This window comes from Hetaerina americana, unplaced genomic scaffold, assembly GCF_022747635.1.
Source record: "Hetaerina americana unplaced genomic scaffold, ioHetAmer1.1.p SCAF_27, whole genome shotgun sequence".
Classification (NCBI taxonomy): domain Eukaryota; kingdom Metazoa; phylum Arthropoda; class Insecta; order Odonata; family Calopterygidae; genus Hetaerina; species Hetaerina americana.
This window is the reverse complement of record NW_027286841.1, coordinates 3,423,602-3,444,838: the sequence shown is the minus strand read 5'-3', so window position 1 is coordinate 3,444,838 and position 21,237 is coordinate 3,423,602. Positions and strand designations below refer to the sequence as shown.

Sequence of the window (21,237 nt, the reverse complement as noted above, 5' to 3'; positions counted from 1 at the left end):
CGTACCCTGTAACGTTGCGTCATCCGCTCTTAATTCTACAAATTGCGCACGCAATACCCCGCCAGTCACTGTGATGGAATGTAGCGGAGGGTTTTAGGTCACCACCCGTAACCACTAGAAAAACCAACAAATTCCTACCAATCTACACCCACAAAGGCGCATACTCGCATATTCATGCAAAACTTCGAGTCGAATTCACCCAATCGTTCGTCCTACAATCGCAAGCGATCCCGACTCGTACTCCAGCGCCAATAGTGACCAAAAGTTGCAATTAACTCTGTTAACAATGGTAATAGTTTAGGAGGAGGAACAGTACGCAACAATTGAGGACCATAAAAATCAGTTTGGAGCATTCTGAGTAAGACGAGTATGATTGCACATTTGCACAGAATATTCATGACAAAACATGAAGTGATATTCGGAGCGTTCCGATTGGTCGACAAAAGAGAAAAGTGATTGGCCGAACCGAAGGAAGAATCACTCTGCGAACGAGAGTTTAAGTCACGTCACGCGTATCGAGTCCACACACCCCCACCCCCCGGCTTCCAAACCGGGGGGGGGGGGGTGCGTGATGAGGGAGCAGCAGCGTCGCGCTTCCTCCGTTGGCGGGAGGGCTTCGGAGCGGGAATGCCCCCCCCCTGCTTGCTTTGTGGGAGGCTCCTGGGGATTGAGATAGAGGAGGAGGACCCCTCAGCCTCTCTTCTTGGAAGGTCCCCACGGTAATTTTGGCAGTCTCAACCACCGGGGGAGGGGGGAGGTGGAGTGAAGGGGGCCCGCTATTTTCGCGACGCGCACTAAATTTCAGGAATTGGACGAGCAACCAATGCTCCATTGCCAAATACCTGTCCCGGTCGATTGTGTTCTTTTTATACGTCCGTCTACGCCCAGACACTCACGGAGCGATCAAATGCTGCCGACGGCGCTTCGGGCCCATCTGACTCCGCCCCTCCTGAGGTGTTCCATACGAAGACACTGACGAAGTTCCAACCCATATCTGAACGCCCCTTCGAGTATGCGGAGGGATTACACACCGCATTACAGTTAAACAATCCCAAACATATTCTGTATCTGTAATTGTACTTCCTGTCTGCCTTCCTTCCGTCCGAGTTATTTGTATTTTAACACTTAAAAATTTATTGAAATTACATAAAATTTTCCAAATTTTATATTTTACTTTTTTTCAATAGTAAAACAACTTTTGAATTTGCCTTTCTGCGTACATAAATTCAAGTTTTCTCATTAGTTCTGCCGAAATCTAATTTCTAACTAATTCTGCCGAATAGGATGGCCTGCAGCGTAGTTGAGCTAGTTTTGTAAAACGTTGAAATGATGAATTCATTGGCGTATCCAATACATTAGAGCAGTTAGGCTGGGAATCACTCAGGGAAGGAAAGTTTGAAGTACAGATTAAATCTCTTGCATAAATTGGAAGGGTATCTCTTTGGCAGCGATGTTGAAAATGTAATATTACCCCCATCGTACTGGGTAGGAGGGATTATATCTACAAAATTAGAGAGATTAAGTTAAGAACAAATAAATTTAAGACACCATCAATTCCACAAACGATATGGGATCGGGATAACACTGTCCGACCGCGGTAGGGGCTAAAAATATTCAGGTCAAAATTAATCTGGTGTGTATTCATCACCCCCTGCCACACACCCTAGCGGTGGCTTGCTGAGTACTTAAAAGATACCAAATACATACCTATCCTCTTATTGCCATTTACCTCACTCCCCTATGGCTCTTCCCTTCCTCTATTATATATCATTGTATTGTATTGTATCACTGTATTACATTTCTTTGCCACCCAAAGCACTCGACACCCACTTCTCTTGCGCCAGTGGAAATCCTCCCAGCAATGCCCTCTCTCTTCCCCCAAGCCCAGTGCAACTTCCTCCTTTCTTTTTGCGTCCATTTCACTGCATCCAGCCTTCCCTACCCCCACATATTGGAACCCTCCGATCTACGCTTGTCCTGTTGTCTCAGTGATAGATTTATTTAGTTTCAGCATCGTAAAACACGCACCCCGTATCCCATTATTAATTTGTCTTTTCTTAACATCCTTACTCATCGTCCCTGTCATTAACTCCCCCCTCATTATTAAAACTTCTTCGATAAACGCGATTATTATTCTTCTTCTTGACCCCTCTACTTTGACCTTTTTCGTAAAGAACACTTCCTAGAGGGTAAAATGCTCCACCTGTTCATGGCCTCCAATTTCCATGCTTCACTTAGCCTTTCCTTTGGTCAAATGTCTCGTCAATTTCGTTTTATTTATTACCATCGTGTGAACATGCACAGGACGGACGCTTTGAACTTGCCTTAAAGGAAACTTGCGGTGTCGGTGTGATGGGTGGTTTCTCTCGACCCCACAAGATGGAAATTTTACAAATGACTCTTCACATGACTATTCAATGTAATACGAGATTCTATGACCTTATCCGTTATTCTTTGCCCACGTGAGGATTATGCACCAAGTTCGCAGGGGCATTCTAATGCTCATTAGATCTCATCCTAATCTCATTCAATGCTCATTTTTGTCGACAAATGATAACACTAACAGGTCACTACTCAGATGATGAAAAGGATACATATAGAGGCTTGATAAGAACGACCTTGTTCCGCGGACCTGCGGCACAAATATTCAATTTGTTCACACGTTCGAATAAACAAGTCATCATTGAAATTCCAAAGACGTTCAATAAACAAACCAGTTATATTCGTAGGTGCATTTGTATGTTCGTCGATAATATATGACTGGCAAACATTTGTTGGTTTTGAATGTAATTTTCTCTTTTAATTGTGGTGACCTAACACCCTCCGCCACACGCCCTTCCGGTTCATTATGTAGATGCAGATGAAACAAATTGTGTGCATCTGGAGAATTACACCTTTCATAAAATTTCAAGGTATTTCTATGCACATCGGTTTTGAAAATATTACATTTGCAAAAAAGAAACACGCATTTTAATAATGGAAGATAACCTCAAATTTAAGGTGAGAAAAAATGTGCTTCCATCACGTCGAAACTTAATTTTGCATAAACCGTCATTTAAATGTTTACAAATGTAATTTCGTCAATTCATTGAAGTGATGTTCAAGACTCTTTTATTTCCCGAATCGGTTAATCCTTTCGTGAAAATACTTCTATTTTTATTTCAATTTCAGACTTACAAATTTCAGTCTCTCCTTGCGAAACGGTTTTGCACCTCTTGACCACTATGGCTGGCGCGCTGAAGAGGAAAGTTTCAAACTCATGGAAAACATAGACATATCCTGAGACGCAAAGAATTGGGCATAAATTAGCATCTACACACACTCCAGCCAACAGCATTTACCAACCGAAACGTTTTTCCGTAGCATTTGTGAGAGCCCTCATCGAAAGAAACATAATTACAAACGGGAAGACATGTTTGGAACGAATTGTGGAGTATCCGGGGACCCTTGTTCCTGTGACTGTTCTATTCGGGGCGGCGGATAGGGAGGGAAAAGGGGGCGGGAAGACCCCCCCACCCTGGTGTTGTTGCCTCGAGAAGAGTAACCGGGTGGGGGAAGGGGGGGTCTTTGAAGAGGGGCGTTGTTATGGGACCGCACATCTCGAACCTGCGGCGAAACAGAAGACAACAAAAAACACAAGAATATGCAAAGGCGCCGCTCCGCCATCATTTATCTCTGCTGGAAACCCTGTGGCCATCTCTCTTGGCGGGCAAAGCCCTTAATGGCCGCCTGAGAAAGAGGAGTAAAGAAGGAGAACTTTATAGTTCAAACTACTCCAAACGAACTATAAATTAGTCCGGAGTAGTTGTTTCGGCGGCCACGCAGAGGGCTCTGAACGTAACTACCCGCTGACGGACTCTGACGGAGGATTCATGAACTCCTGCCACGAGAAAGTCGCGCTACACCGACGCGCGATTACCGTTTCGCAAGGTCCATTTCAGCCTTTTACGGCGGTCTGCATTCAATTTATTTCTACGAAGCGATCTCTCACCTCACGCCGGCTTTCGCCGAGTCATACAGCATTGAGCTTAACCGTATTGCATTGAGTTGAGTGTAGGGGCTGGGAAGGATGATTCTAAATCGAAAGCATTGCGAGACATCGAGGCGGCTGCAATGGCGTCTGACCCCAGTGGGGCGGCCAGTAAGTGGTGGTGTCACGTTAAAAACACTATTGAGGAAGGCAACGGGAAACCACCTCAATTATCATTCCCGAGAATAAAACGATAGCCTGTATAGAGGTTATGAGTCCTGGCAACTGCGGGACTCGGCCCAATCGGCCTGGTGTCGTTCCCGGCAGAGGGGTAGGCAAGGCTTCGGCGGTCGTCATCTCACGAAACCCTTGCAAGGGAAAACCGACAGCAGCAGGACAGAAGACGCAGGAGAAGAAGACCAAAGTAGTTAGAATAGGAACGTGGAATGTTAGGACAATGTTGAGGACAGCAAAATTAGAGAATATTAAGCGAGAGATGGACAGAGGAAATATAGATATGTTGGGTTATTCGTGCGCGACGCGCCACACGAATGCCTGGGACATTGTATGTACGGCATTTCGTCACAACATCTAGTTCCTTTAAAAGCCCCAAAATTTCAGAGTTTAAGAGGACGCCTCGGTAGCTTAAGTGGCTAAAGCACTCGACCGGATATTGAGGGATCTGGGTTCGAATCCCAGTCAAGGCGAATGATTTTTACACTCTGAAATTATTGCATTGAAATGCACATTAGCGGAAGACTCCGTTAAAAGTTACAGTTGCGGCACATCCCGCAGTTTCTTTGGAATTTGTTTGCCATAATATTGAATTAAGAGGTCGGAAGAAGCGTAGTCAACATAGACCAAGCAACGGATAGAATATAAGGAGGGAGAACTCGGTAAGATATATGGTCAGTTAGAGGACATACTCCCGTGGGTTCCTGAAGGGAAACATTTGATAGTGATGGGGGATTGGAATACCACGGTAGGCGAACTTTTAAACAAAATTAGTTACTTTCACTCATATTATAGAAACAATTCCTTCGCCGAATCCCAAGGCGCTCCCTGCTTGGGCCAACCGATGACCCAAGACCATTACTTGACCTCTTACTCTGAGGCCAAGAGATATAACAGCACTCTTCAGATTTGGAAGTGATTGATTTCGCTTCCATGTACGCGATTTGTCCACGTGCCGCCTTTCAATGGATCCGTTGAAATGCCTCTCAAAGGCATTTCGTAAATGGGTTTAATTAATTATAGAGCATTTTGCAGAGGATAGGAGTAGGTTGGAGAGAGACAAGACTTATCTGGAACCTGCATATTGCTCAGACACAGAGTGCAGAGAGCACATGGAGAGTCGTGTAGGGTAGTTCTAGGCTGGGTAGTAAGATACGGGTGTCCGCTATCGGCTGCTCTTGTCAATTAATATGGGGAGGAATTGGTAAGGGCCGGAGTCAAAGTAAGTGGGGAACTCTTGAAATTAGTTACACTTGCGAATAACCAACAGTTATTTGGCCAGTCAGCCATCCATTGCACAGCAGAATCAGTGTGATGAGTATCATATAAGTATTACATTATAAGGAAATGAAGGCAATGAGATTGTCAAGAAATATATCTCAATAATATATCTCATACATACATTGTTATAGGTACATCTCCATAGTACAAATAAAAGGAAGGAAGGAATTAAAAAGTCCAAAACAAGAATGTTTAAATACGTAATATGAAAAATCCTGTTAATTAAATTAACATTGTTTGATAACGATACTTAATCAATAATTCAGACTAACAAATGTAGGTACTACTGCAATAGAAAAAAATGTAATTTGAAGCTTGAGGACAGGCAATATAAAATGGAAAAAACTAAAACTTTTAAGAGACCCTGTTATATTATAATACCAACCATGACCGCCTTCATGGCGGCCGATTAATAACACAATATTTTCTTTATAAATATTTATATATCCATTGATGAGAAAAATTCAATTAAAACTTATCCAGAGCAAGACTAATGAGTCAAGAATCATTCTAGGCAGAGTAAGAGCAAGTAAATGGATAATGGAAATTTCAGAGTCCCTGAAATAATTAAATTGAATTAGCAGCTAAAGAGTATTCAAAAAAACCTTTCTAAACGGTAATGAACACGCTACGGCAAACCTTCGACAAAATATCTCTTTCGCCGCCAAAATACTAAGAATCGTCTTCTTTTATTCTCGACTGAAGTTGATGCCGAAGATGGCTCCTGTGTTATGACCCAAGGAATACCGAAAATAACCTAAAAAAACGTCCCCTTGGAAGGTCACTGAAGTGCACACTGGAGACGGATGCACTTCGTTTGACCCTTCGTTTGGGACAAGGCTTTAGACTGCCACAAGACGAAATATATTTGATATTTATTTCAACAGTTTTGGATTTCAAGATACGGGTGAAAATTACGAGTAGATTTAAAATCTGAAAACTAATAATTAGTGCATGATTCATGAAAGCCAAAGATGAAACACAATTCGAACAGATTGAGAGGACGACAAGACTGACAGCTCGGGAGTCGGTGCTTCGCGATTATGGCGCCAACGGGTGATCACGTGGAAAAGCCCAGCTTGCGTCCCGCGTCGCTTCTTCCATCTAGCGAGGACGGTGTGAACAACTCGGGTACGGGCGGGGACACGAGCGAGGGCGCGGGAAACGGCGAGGCGGTCGGCGATTGACGACAATGCGCTCGTCATCTTATTCTCTAGATTTTTGACGGACAAAAACTACCATGTCGGTAGAGCGACAAATCACTTGTCTCTCCAAACGAACCTACCCAAAATCCTATCCTGAAATAAGCCCCTCTTCAACCCTTGAGCACAATGGACGCCGAAGAGACACAATTTTAAATATTTTATTTAATTAATTCATGGAGTTAAAAATATGTATCCGGTAATATACGTCCATATAATGTTTCATACACGCATTTAAACTATATATTGGCACTAAACATGGACTTAAACCTTGACGTGGCGGTGCGGTCCATGTGGTAGATTTTGGATGGACACGACCACCAAATAAATATCTTGTCTCTCCTTAAAAATGATACTTTACAATGTTGATAATCAACATAGTATTTTAACTAAAATTAAAACACCTACTTTTTACTAATAAAACACTATCGTGTAAATCACTATTTTTAATTATCATTTCTCACCAAAAGGGAAAGTTTCCCCAAAGTTAATCCTGAAAAATATACGGTTCGTCGAATCAGATCGACAGAGATGCCCGGATTCCCGGAACATTAGTAAATGAAGCAATGGTCACACATACCTTTTTATTAGACTTGAAGACGTTGCACTTGAACACGTTGCTGGATCCGTCTCTCGCTATGTAGCTGAATATCTTCAGGTCCTGAGAGTCGTGGGAGACGTAGAATATCCTGCAGCGGAAGAAAAAACAAATCAAAAACTTGTTCCAATAAAAATATTTTATCAAAAAACACAAAATTGAAATAAGATCATAGCAACATTCCTCTCGCAAGGCATTAGTAAGTTGCAGCGGATCCGAAAGACCAAAATGAAGAGTTTCCACTTGGCCATCCGTGTACGTAAACCTCCCTTCGCCGAATCTAAACACTGACACACATCGGACTGCAATCGAAATAAACCTGGGTAAATTACATATCTTTTTAATTTTGACATTAGGATTACATTTCACTCCAATTTTTTTATCTCCGGACTTTGATTCTAAGGTCATAGAGGATGCGGATAGATGAGGGGCTCCTCTTTAAACAAAAGAGACGAAGCGACATTTATCAATTCGTACTCAAAATAAAAACTCGGAAAAATTTTAAATACCATTAGTTTATAGATTCAATATCATATATCAAGACTCTTTATCCGTATCAATCATCGCTAAATACTAGGTGACAGAAACAGAGAAAAACGCTTGCAATTTTTCCCTCATTAGATTCTTCGATACCGAAGAGTTTTGGTGTACTTTTTTACCATTTTGAAGTGAACTTTACTTGGAAATGGTGTGGTACACCCTAGAAGCTAGTCTGTATTGAAGAATGTAAGGAGTGGAAAATTGCAATTGTGTTTTTCTCTGTTTCTGTCATTATGTAACCATTTCACCACGTCACTCCTCAATCTCTACTGTAAAAGAGCAGGAGGAAACCTAGTGCACACATGCTTGTAGACCACGAACAAAATGACCTTAAGAAGCACTCCTGGTGACAAGTGGAAGTAATATTCCCCCTCAACACGCATGCGCCAGTTTGAGATCGTTACATTCATTCAGTGTGTTTTGAGGAGCGGAAGTATGGAGACGTGTTCTAGTGCTATGTCAACGCGAGTGATACAGCGTGCTGTTATCGAATTTTCAACTCCTAAAAAAGTGACACCTACTGAGATTCATCGTCGTTCCAAGGCTGTTTATGGTGAAGATGCTGTTGATAGGTCTACTGTAAATCGATGGGTAGTCAAATATCGTGGTTGCAAGCCTGAAAAAGTCATAATTGTTGATGAAACACGCAGCGGACGTCCGATCACTACCAAAGACGAAAAACATCGCAAACTCGTCGAAGATTTGATTCGAAATTACCGGCGAATCACTCAAAAGCGTATCGCAAACTATATTGGTCGAGTTTGCTGTGTTAAAGGCAGCCTGGCGCCAATAAAAGTACAACGTGACTACGCTCGTCCACACACCACGCACGCAACTGGAGAGGCTCTGCGAAACCTGAAATTCGAACCGATTCCACACCCTCCTTATTCCCCCGATCTTGCGCCTTGCGATTTTTAATAATTTCCTTCAACTCAAGAGACACCTCAAGGGCAATCATTACACCTCGGATGATGAGGTGAAGGCAGTTGTCAAGTCCTGGATTCGAGAGAAGTCGGAAGAGTTTTTCAATGACGGAATGAAAAAAACCTATTCCACGTTGGTAGAAATGTGTTAGCCTTAACGGTGACTATGTTGAAAAGTAAATAAACGATTTGAAAACTTAAGATTTGCACTATTATGTTCTTTTCGCCCGATCTAGCTATTTCTTTTTGTATGTGATACGGGCACCCAACAGGACCATTACATATGACCACTTACGTCATGTTCACAAATTTCTGGTTGGGCCTGATAAATCAAACACGAACATCTGTGTGGGTGAAATATAAGGTCTTATTTAAATATACGATCCTGGAAAACAGTTCGTGATCACTAATTTTCTTAAAAACTACTTTCTTTTTTTGCGTTGTAGCTCATTCCTAACCGTACATACGTACATGTGCAAAACTAATTATAAAAGAATGCATTATTTGGCATCTGAATTTCACGAAAAAGCAAATGGGGTCCGCCCTTGATGCATTCCATACCGCAAACTCTAGTGGCCCACCAGCTGGGACGCAGTGGCTATTCTTCTTCTATTCCACTTAAATACTTCCGCAAAACGAGTGTTTATGGGTATTCTTTGATTGCTCAAACACAAATTAGGAATTCGACTGAAATGATGCCCTAAACATTTCTAAAACTGCGATGTAATTTGGAGCCTAGGTTGAGGCAAGAACAGACGAGGAATTCCCACGACCAAACTCGACGCTAGACGGCTGTCTCTCCTATTCCTAGACTATATCATGTAGACTTCGTCTCCGAGGTGGAAGAGAGTAAACTAATCTAAAGAGATCATACGTAATTAGGGCGCTGAGTATTCTGACACATATGCTTCATTTTTCCTTCTATTTGCCGTCGACGCTTACATAGCCACACATTCACAATATTTAATAGCATATCGGCTAAGGTTAAGGTTTTGATGGCTCTTGAGACAACACAACATTCTACTCTTAAGCCCTAACTAAAATTACACAATATATCCTCAGAACAGGCACTATTTACTTCAATAACTCATTCTTTAGCTCTCCACACACTCTATATCTCTCTGTTACAGGGAATACCTGTATATACGGGGAATACGTGGAAAAGCTAACAAAAAATTAGGATTTATTATAAGAGCACTGGATAAACGTTTATTTGTGGACGATACAGTGGTTTACCGTGATATCCGTGATCCTGAGGACACGACAGCTTTGTCAGATGACCTTAATGATATACAACGCTGGGGCGACACTCGGCAATTAGAATGAAATTTTAAAAAGTTCGTAGTCATTAAGTTTTTGAAAAACAGCAATCCCCACCCGTACGCCTACTACATTGGGAACACCGAAATGGAATGTGTAGACTCAATCAAATACTTAGGCGTAACCCTCACTCACGATATCTCCTGGGCGTAACACATACTCGGGGAATGTGTGGACAAGCTAGCAAAATATTGGCATTTATTAGAAAATAACTAGGTAAATATGATGAAAAGGTCAAAGAGAAATGTTATCTGTCGCTGGTTAGGCCTCATTTAGAATATGCTGCAAGTATAAATGGGATCCTCAGGAAGTTGGATTGATTGCCGAATTGGATCGCGTGCTACGTAGAGGAGCTAGATTTGAAAAACGTTGTTATGATAAACTTGGTAGGGTATCCAAAATGTTAGAGCAGCTAGGCTGACGATCACTCACGCAGCGTAGGCTAAATTAGAGATTATATCTCTGGCATAAATTGGAAGGATGTCACTTTGGCAGTGATGTTGAAAATGTATCATCACCCCCATCGCACCGCGGTAGGAGGGATCATGCTAACAAAATTAGAGAGTATAATAACATTGTCCGACCGCAGTATGGAAAAAAATATTCGGGTTAAAATTAGTCTGGTGTGTATTCACCCCCTGCCACACACCCTAGCGGTGGAGCGGTGGCTTGCAGGGTACAAAATAACTAACTAGCACCCTCGATTTCATTTAAAGCGCCAATTCCTCCCTCTTCCTCGCTCTTACAGCATTCTCAACCCCTGTATACTTATTTTTCCATTTTTGGAGTCGAATTTAAATTACTCTAAAACTTCTACCAGCCTCATTAACAATCCATCACAAAAGCAACAAATGGCATCTTAAGGCATCTTTCCCCTCCCATTTTTGTCTAAATTCTTGAGTTTTTCTGCGGGATAACATCCTCCTTCGACTCCATTTCCTTAAAAAACATTTTCTACCTCTCAATCTCGTGTTTCATGGTCCTTATCGACAATATTATTTTTCCGTCTAAACTTGCAGGCCTAATATGTATTTACCAAAGTGGCCCTAAATACAGTTTTCCCATCATTCTTGAATATTTTTTGGATGGATGAATAATTTCCTCCTTCCTCGGAGTACGACCACGGAATGTCTTTCTCATTTCCCTTCCCTGTATGGCGCATCCATTTCCACCTTTCCCTTTGAACTAACTGTCCTTTTCACCACATTGATTTCACTTTCCTAATGAAGGTAATGTGACAGTGAAATTCAGTCCTCTCATTTGAGAGCTCATGCAATGGATGACATTTGATGACCTCGACTTGGTTGCCATGGTTTGATGATGCCTGATCCGCGATTCGCTAAACGGAGACCACTCACGCGCCTCCGGCCGTCGATTCAGTCGGCGAGGGTGCCATCGAGCGAGGGCTGCTCCTCCACGTTGCAGAGACCGCCAAAGTGAACGAGGCAAGATGAGAGGGTCAGTAATTAAGCCAATCTCTGTTTGCTCTCGAGGGTTCAACCCTAAATCAACGTGGCGATCGCAGTGGAGCGTTGATCACCAGGAACACGAAACATCTCGTTAGCCCGCTTCCCCTCGATTGCTGTTGCCGGCCACGGTCTTCAAAGGGGCGACTGGTATTCGCCCAACACCATATATATGCATATGTTCCGCCCAAATGAGAACCGTATCACCAAATTAAACAATCTGATTGGTACTTCACAGGGAATGGCGCAAGCTAATTGACGCATACATGGAAGTAGAAAAACCAGCACTACCGACAATTTCACTCATAAGGCCGCGCTTAGTCACACTCGCGCCCCGCTTGATGCCTTCCAGGGAAAGATTCCCGCTTCCGAGTGCGGCCGTGCACCCACTTGGAACACTGGGAGCGATTTAGACTACTTAATCGTCCTTCTCTGAATCATTCCTCGCCACAACCGTATGTCTACTGGACGTATGAAGACACAAAGATTTCTTTGTTTCCAACCAGACCTAATGAGTATGAAAATAAACCCTTTCTTCAGGTTATGAAAAAAGTCAAAAGAGGTCCAGGTCATTGTAGTCTCGGCAATCAAATCATCTGAGATTGAAAAATGAAGGTACTAAAAAAAAAGATATTCTATCCATTACGCCAAATCAACTCGAGAAATCTGGTTATTCACGTACCAGTGAGAGAGGTGAGAGCGTTGGTTTCTCCAGTGTCTTCCATTGGAATATGATAAGATATTTTTTCTTAATTTTGAACCCATATGATATTTAGGTAATCATTCCGCACATTTCCTTATTGATGACAAAATATCCATGACTTATCGGCGAAACAAACTCCACCTGCTTTTCCCGGTTTGCTGTCCCATATCTAGTACAGCGCTAATAAAATAGTGCAAGGCAAACTTATTTGCATGACTTCATCCATTAATTATTCGCGGAAGGTCAATAAACATCACTGGAGTGCACGGAAGGTACCGTGCAGATATTAATGTCACAATTGAAACCAACATTTGCATAATCGTACTCAAAACCATTACGAGCGCTCTCCAAAAAAAAATAATCAATTTGTTTGATAATTCAGTCTTATTGGAACGTAAGCAGGTAGATTCGAAAGGATTTTACCCACTGTATGTATTTTAAATCCACTATGAGCACCACGTGGAACCATTATATATGTTTCTCATATTGATATCGCGCCGTCGATATTAATTTAAGTCGATTTTCATAAAAATTGGACTTGGAACAAAGACTGCCACCCACAATCCCTGATAAGTGGACTAAAATCGACACCAAGAGGGGGGAAATGCCCGGGGCGCGCTGATTAGCGCGGCTTCGACCGCACGCGGCAAGAGTGGCGCCATTCAATTCTGCTCCTGGTCACGACAAAAGTAACACTGAAAAACATATGATAACAACACGTATGTAAAAAATTAAACTCACCTGTATATCGGATGGTGCATCAACAGAAGTTTGTTGTCATCCATCCATTGGTTGTTTTTCTGCAAAAAAGATAAGAAAATACTCCATTATACATGCATGTATACCGCGAGCGACAATATTATAGAAACGGAAAATACATCTATGACACGCTGTGTTCCTAACCAGACATTTTAATTATGTATGCCCACAAATAAAACGACAATATTTCATGAGACTTTGCGGTATGTGTAATAGAAGAAGGCATTTCATGTTAAGTACAGAATTGTTAGGATAGGAGCCACTAGTTGAAGTAGGCTTAACTACAGGTTAAACATACTGCATAAATGAGGCAGGTTACTTATCGGAGTACGTTAAAGACATATTACAGGCTTATTACTCACCACGCTAGATCAGATCACTAAGGTCGAAATGTTCATTAACTGCCCCAACGGTCAAGTATAAACGGAGATAATTAGGATTGGTAGTTTATATATTTTGTCGATATCCTGCGTTTTATTTTTTCATTCCATTGACCCTTCTTTTCAACAGTTCTATAGCATGATTTGAATGTACGTATCCTTTCATTGAATAATGAACCTTTCTTTCGTGTGAGTAAGATTTATCGAGTGCGTGAACAAACTAATATTTATGCGGAATTAACGTAATTGGGATTGTGCATATGCATGACTGGTGAGCTAACACCCCCCGCCACACGCCCTTGCGGTGGCTTGCAGGGTGTTGTGTAGATGTAGAGATGTTGCAATAATAGAGTGAACGATTCTAGCGATAACACACAAGTATTGAAGAGGAAAACTCCAGCTAAAGGCGAGGCAAATCGGTCGCCGGCGAATATCTTTGCAAGGTGAGAAGGAATGAACATAAAAATGAATGTGAAGGCGGATGGCCCCGTCGTTGTCACTGGAATGAACACGGTCTCTCAATTGCCAGCCCCTGGTTTCACACACGCAAGTCATCATTACTTTCATCGCGGAAAAACGCTCAATTACACTTTCAATAGGATTTTAAAGCCATTACCAATAGTCTAAGTAGAGTCATCTACATCTGAATCTACATAATACCCCGCAAGCCGCCGCAAGGGCGTGTGGCGGGGGGTGTTAGGTCACCAACCGTAAAAAGGAAAAATACCACATGCAAAAAAACAACACGGAAAATTACACCCACAGCAGCGCACACACTCATGCAAAAAAGAATTAGATAAAGTCCAGAGAAAAAGAATTAGATAAAGTCCAGAGAAAATCCGCTAGATTCGTTAAAAATTGTTATGATAAGAACACAAATGTGACAGGTCTCTTAGGGGATTCAGGCTGGGAACCAATTGAAGTGCGGAGAGAACAAGCGAGGCTTAGACTTTTAGAAAGGTTCAGAACAAACGAGTTTAACTATGACACTGAAGGAATTATAATGGCCCCACACTACTTAGGTAGATCAGACCACAAAGATAAAATAAGGGAGATAGATTCCAGGACAGATAGGTTAGATACTCATTCTTTCCCCGAACAATCAGAAATCATAATAGTAAGAAACCGAAGTCACTTTAGAAATATTAAAAAAGTTGAATTTACAAGTCGGAACAAAATTAAACACTATAGAGATGCTAGGTATACTTTCAGGTGCATGTGTATGTAAGGTGTAGATTGAGTGATTGCATGTGTGTGGGGTGTAAGTGTTCATGCATGAATTTATGCCAAGTTTTTTTTTTATATATATTAGATTTTGTGGTTATTGCATGCGGTTTTTTTTCTCTTTCTTTTCTAAATTACGGGTGGTGTCCTAACACCCCCCGCCACACGCCCTTGCGGCGGCTTGCGGGGTATTAAGTAGATGTAGAAAAACTCCTTCATCCAATACTCATGCAAACACACCGCAAAACAACTAAAAAACTGCACCCCATGATGCAGCACGAAAGCCATCCTACAACACGGAAGCCAGGACACAACAAGCAAGAAATTGAAACACCACATGAAAATGCACCACGAAACACTCTACCCCCAAAGAGTCTTTAAAAGGCAGGGAATGCGACCCAACGTTGCAGGTAGCAGGAATTTGCCCCCGCGGAGAGGGACGAGGGATTGAAAGGGAAACTTAAAAACAGATGAACAGAACACGAATGAGGTCATACGGAAAGAATGGGTTATTATAACAAAACACATAAGGTTAGTGGAAGAGCATGCATTTAAGTAGAACTAATTATTTTTTAGACGCTGAGGGTGGCAGGTGGAATTTTTGCTCTCTATAACCCTGCAGTTGCTATCCCGTATTGTCCGTGGGAAGAAGGAGTCCTTGAGTCGGCTAGTTCTGGCATCTATTTCCCGAATTTTATATGCATGATCCAAGCGACCAATGTATGTAGGAGTGCTAATAATTTGCGAGACCTCTTTGCTGAAACATGCGGATCTGAATTTATTTAATAATTTCAATCTTGCATTGAATCGTCTCTCTGCCAATGATTCCCACCCCAAATCCATGAGCATTTCGGTGACGCTTTGCGTTTTATCGTAGGAGTTTTTTACAAAACGGGCTGCCCGGCGTTGAACCTTCTCAATTTCCCGAATGAGACCTTTTTCACTCGGATCCCACACGCTGCATGCGTATTCTAAATGAGGCCTTACAAGAGCTTGGTAACAACGTTCCTTGACCTTCGACTCACTTTTGCCGACAACGCGTCTAATGAATCCCAATTTTTTATATGTTTGACCGCAGACTTTACGTATGTGAGTCCCCCAAGTTAAGTCTTTTGTGAATGTGACACCTAGGTATTTTACCGTATCAACGACTGCTAGGTCACCTCCCGTTAATTTGTAAGCAAATCCCGTTGATCTTTTAAAGAAATTTACCACTGAACATTTATTATAATTTACAGTCAATCCCCAGTTAGAACACCATTTAGTAATGCAATCTAAATCCTGCGCTAGAATAAAACGATCCTCATCCCCAGATATCTCCCGATAGATCACCGTGTCATCCGCGAACATCCTAATTTTACTTTTCACTTCGCGGATCAAATCATTAACAAAAATCAAGAAGAGCAACGCCCCGATTACACTTCCCTGAGGTACCCCCGACGTGACTCGAACGCTGTCGGAACTAGCGCCATCAAGGACTACCCTCTGTTCCCGCTCTGAAAGAAAATCTTTAACCCAACTTATGGCGCCCTTGTTTATACCCGCGACCTTTAATATATGAATGAGTTTACCATGTGGGACCTTATCAAATGCCTTTTGAAAATCTAAGAAGATGGCATCCACTTGCCTACCTCTCTCACCAGATAAAAGTAAATCATGTGTAAATAATCCTAATTGGGTTTCGCAGGAGCGGGAACCTCATTAAACTTCCTGAGGCGGGCAATAAAGTTTAAAACTCCTTGAATTTTCCTATAACGACCACCAAATAATGGGAATGATGGCAATAATTTTTCAGCTATAAAAATTAGCACTCACTGACGCAGGAAAATCTTGGTTATTCCTGCATCATTATCTCTATAAAAGGCCAGATCAATGGTTTACCGTTTGGCAAACAGATGTCAACTACCAGACTTAAAAAATAATTAAATATGATAAAGTCCATCGCAAACATAGCGCAGGCGCATAATGGAAGCCTGATTGATTGCAATCTTCGGAAAAAATATAGACTCTTCGTCTAAGGGCGAAGTTGACTGCATCTCAACATGACTTGCGAGACAAAAATAAGCGTAAAACAACTATCTTTGGTAAGTTGCCTTAGAAGATTCTTGAGCAGATATAATGCTTCATTTCATAACATTAAAAATTTTCAAATTAGAGAGTAAGAAGTGGTTTTATCGGTGATCACAATACTAAGCATGAAAACTAACCTTGCAATATTCCACAATTTCACGTGGTAAATGTATACTATGATTTAGCGGACTCATGAGTTAACGCCCTGGAAGTAAGTATCGGGCGAATGAATTCTTTCCTCAAGTTGGGAATTATTCCGTAAGCAGTCGCAAGCGGAGAGAGAGAGATGGCAAATTGACAGAGTTTTTGTAATATCCACTTAGATTTTCCCTTTCTTGAATAAAAACATAAACTCGCTTCGGTGGGAAGGGTCATCGCGTGATATTGGGACTCTTGCCAAGGCCCTGGCTTTTGCTCCAGGGGCAGATGGAAAAGAAGAGAAAGGGGCGTCGAAGTCGGAAGGAATATAGGAACAGGATTGTAATGCGAGACAGTTGAAGAGAGTTAAATGTTCTCACAAATGCCCCGAAGCATATTTACACAGTAAAGATATACGAGGGCGGTTCAATAAGTACCCGTGTTTGACGACAAAGGGCGTTCCTGAGGGAAGTTTATGTTATCATCATGTGCGGCCATCTATCAAACGACGGTGAAACAAATTTCAGACTGATCTATAGGTTATTTTGGATTTGGCAGCCATTCGAGTAAGACGTGTTTCGTGATTTTCGCTAAGATGAAAAAAGAGCAGTATCGTTCGGTAATTCGCTTTTTGTTTTTGGATGGGAAGAAATGCGAGGAGACAAAAGCAAATTGGAATGCTGTTTATGGGGACACTTCGCCATCTATGACCACAGTTAGATATTGGTTCAACGAATTTAAAAGTGGGCGAACACCTGTCTTTGATGAGGAGCGACCAGGACACCCGGCAGACGTGGTTACCGAGGAAATCATTCAAAAAGTCCACGCCGATTCACGCTGATCGACGAACGAAAGTGTGCGAAGTAGCAGAGGCCGTGGGTGTGTCAACCGGAACGGCAATTAATATTTTACATGATAAGTTGGCGATGAAAAAATTGTCGGCCCGATGGGTGCCGCGATTGCTCACGATGGACAACACATTCATCCGGAGTTTTCGCCGCCAAACTGCATGAACTTCGTTATGAATTGATACCGCACCCCCCGTATTCACCCGATCTGGCTCCCTGCTACTTTTTCTTATTCCCTAACATGAAGAAATGGCTCGCGGGAAAACATTTAGCTCAAACGAGGAAGTTATCGCCGAGACAGAGGCGTATTTTGGAGAGTTCGACAAATCCTATTTTTTGGAGGGGTTAAAAACTGGCCGGAACGTTGGGAGAAGTGTATCTTTTTAAAAGGGGACTATGTTGAAAAATGCAAAAAACACTTTTGGAAAAATGGTTTCTTCATTTTTAACACGGGCACTTATTGAAACACCCTCGTATTTGCACTATTCTTTTAATTTTTAAGCAATTTTAATGAGTAACATTTTTTTTCGCCCGAATCATACGAGGGAAAGCACCGGCTATGCACATTTGTGTGCATGATAAATTTAAAATTGCATTATTATTTATCAATCCTTATTAAAAACTAAATATGTGAAGTGAATTTAAAGTTCAAAGTTACATTAATGAAAGTTTTACCAAAATAATAAAAAGCACTAAAAACGTTCTCCTATTTTATTTCATCTGAAATAATTTTTTCCCACTTAAAAGTAACTGCGACAATGTTTCACGTAACAAGGGACGGTGTTCTTCAGCCGTATTAAATGAGGCCAAATTGTCCCTCGCAACGGATGCCATTTCGCAGGCTCACAGCCCGCCTTTCAGAAGACGTAGTCCCGCCCCAGCAGCCACCCACGCCAAGGCGGGCACTCACCTTCTTCTTTTTCTTCTTCCGGAGAGTGACGCGCACGCCCTCCACCGACACCTCGATGGTCGCCTTCTTCTTCTTCACACCCTTCGACTTGAACTCGAACTGAAAGGCAAACAAAATTCGAGTCAAAAATTCTGGTACTTAACACATACTTTCTTGGTAAATCTACTAACTCGAAAAAGAAAGTATCGCTCGTCTGGGTTTGAATTTGACGGGACATATAACTGTGAAATATACGTATTTCATCAATTTTTCAATAATTGGAAAACGTAGCATAGTAACGCTTAGATGGTGTATTATCATAAACAGTAAGCCGCTCCTCGGGTGTCCCACAAGGAAGCGTTTTAGGTCCGCAATTTTTCCTTATATATGTATGTATATATATATATATATATATATATATATATATATATATATATATATATATATATATATATATAAGTATTAGAATAAAACCAGGAGGTATTTGTCTGTTTCGTAGAATTCGAAAAAGCGTTTGATAGAGTGAATTGGGAAAAACTAATGAGTATTCTACAGAAAATAAGAATAGATTGGAAGGAAATGAGGCTAATCCGCAACCTGTACATGTCTCAGACTGCTCAAGTGCGGGTGGGGAACGGGAAGTCCGGATGGGCAGTGTTAGGAAGAAGTGTAAGGCAGGGGTGCCCATTATCCCCGTTGCTGTTCAACCTGTATGCAGAGGAAATGATTAAGGAGGCATGGGAAGAACTGGAGGTAGGAATGAAAGTGGGCGGGGAATTCGTAAAATCAGTTAGTTTGTCAGTCAGCCAAGGGGTTGCAAGCACTGCTTAGTGCATTGGAAATTCAGTGCGACCGGTATGGGATGAGAATCAAAATTAATAAAAAAAAGGTTATGCGATTTTCTAGAAAGAAAAAGGCTAAGCTTAACATAGGATTGAATGGCAAAAGCTAGAGCAGGTAGAACAGTTTACGTATCTCGGTAGTGTTTTGGACCAACACGGTCAAAGTAGTATGGACGTGAGGAGAAGAAATGCGCTAGGCAAAGAGGCTTTCACAAGGAGGAGGGAGTTGATGACGGGGACTTTTAGTAAGGATGTTAAGAAAAGACTCGTAAAAACTTTGATATGGAGCGTAGCTATGTACGGTGCGGAAACGTGGTCATTGAAGCAGGAGGATTGACGTAGATTGGAGGCTTTTGAAATGTGGGTGTGGAGAAGAATGGAGAAGGTGAAATGGACCGAGAAGAAAACAAACGAGGAAGGACTTGGTATGGTGGGCGAAGAGAGGGGTTTGTTGGGAGCAATTCTATGGAGGCTGGAAAAGTGGATGAAGGGGGTATTGGCCGGCAGTGGGATGTTGGAGACTGTAATTGAGGGGGAATGTTGGGCAAACGAGTAAAGGGAAGGAGCAGGATAGGGATGTGGGACGGGATGAAGGGAGGAAGAAAGTACTCAGACCTGAAGAGGGACCTGATGTAGAGGGGGATGTTGTGTTTTGCTGGTGGTCACAAATTATTTAATTAGTAATATTGTCCATCCAAAAACTTACCTTAACCAGTAGATTACCTAATAATAATTATATATATATATATATATATATATATATATATATATATATATATATATTTTTTTTTTAAGGTAATCTACCGGCTAAGGTAGGTTTTTCGATGGACACAACTACCAAACAAATATTTTATTACTCCTAACAAAACGAAAAAACCATCATCCTACTCTATATCAGTTCCTCTTCATATATATCCACCTATATATATACCTATATATATATATATATATATATATATATATATATATATATATATAGGTGGATATATATGAAGAGGAACTGATATAGAGTAGGATGATGGTTTTTTCGTTTTGTTAGGAGTAATAAAATATTTGTTTGGTAGTTGTGTCCATCGAAAAACCTACCTTAGCCGGTAGATTACCTTAAAAAAAAAATATATATATATATATTATATTATATTATATATATAATGGGCTGACACAATTTAACACAAATAGAATAGAATGGCAACATTTAAAAGGACACTCACACGGTAAGTTGTTCGAACTTTCGGCCCTCTCAGAGGCCTTCTTCAAGAGAGACTGAAGATATGCTGTTGCTGGGAGAGGGGAAAGAGGTATGGGCGGGGAAAGGAGGTGTGGAGGGAATGCTGGGAGGGAAATTAAAGATGGCGGTTAAGGGTGGGAATTTTGAAAGATCGGAAAGCTAATATGTAGGCGGATTCACGAGTTCTCACCTCTATATTGGTGGCTGAATCAGGTAGGGATTCTAGGATGCTGAGAGCAAAACACTGGTCGAATGAAAGGTTGTGGGAATTGGCGTGTGAAGGGATAGGAAGAGAAGAGAGTGAGGAAGAATTGCAGGAGTACCGGTGATTATTCATTCGGATGGATAAGGGGGTAATGCATTCGCCTATGTAACAGGAAGTGCAATGTTTGCATGATAAAAGATAAATAATATTTTTGAGAGGCAATTAGCGTGGGAACGAGGTGAGGGGGCAATGAGGGGATGTAGGGAGAGGGGAGTAGGCATAATAAGAGAACAGGTTTTACATCGGGGGTGGTTGCAAGTTGGGGAAATATTGGGAAATTTGTCACGTGGGGGCGCCAAAGGGTTGGTGGGTCTCAGAAGGTTTTTGAGATTGGCGGGTCGTCTGTATGCGATAGAT

The 21,237-nt window shown here is 41.6% G+C and overlaps 1 protein-coding gene across 1 annotated transcript in view; it reads right to left on the bottom strand.

Moving 5' to 3' along the window:
* The window catches only part of LOC139689665 (capon-like protein), a 653,345-nt gene that overhangs the window by 166,940 nt on the left and 465,168 nt on the right, over positions 1-21,237 (bottom strand). The window contains exons 3-5 of the mRNA XM_071586855.1: positions 18,567-18,665; positions 12,979-13,037; positions 7,268-7,376 (exon numbers count right to left, since the gene is read on the bottom strand). Coding sequence (XP_071442956.1) covers positions 7,268-7,376; positions 12,979-13,037; positions 18,567-18,665 — 267 coding nt within the window. The remainder of the gene's footprint in view (positions 1-7,267; positions 7,377-12,978; positions 13,038-18,566; positions 18,666-21,237) is intronic.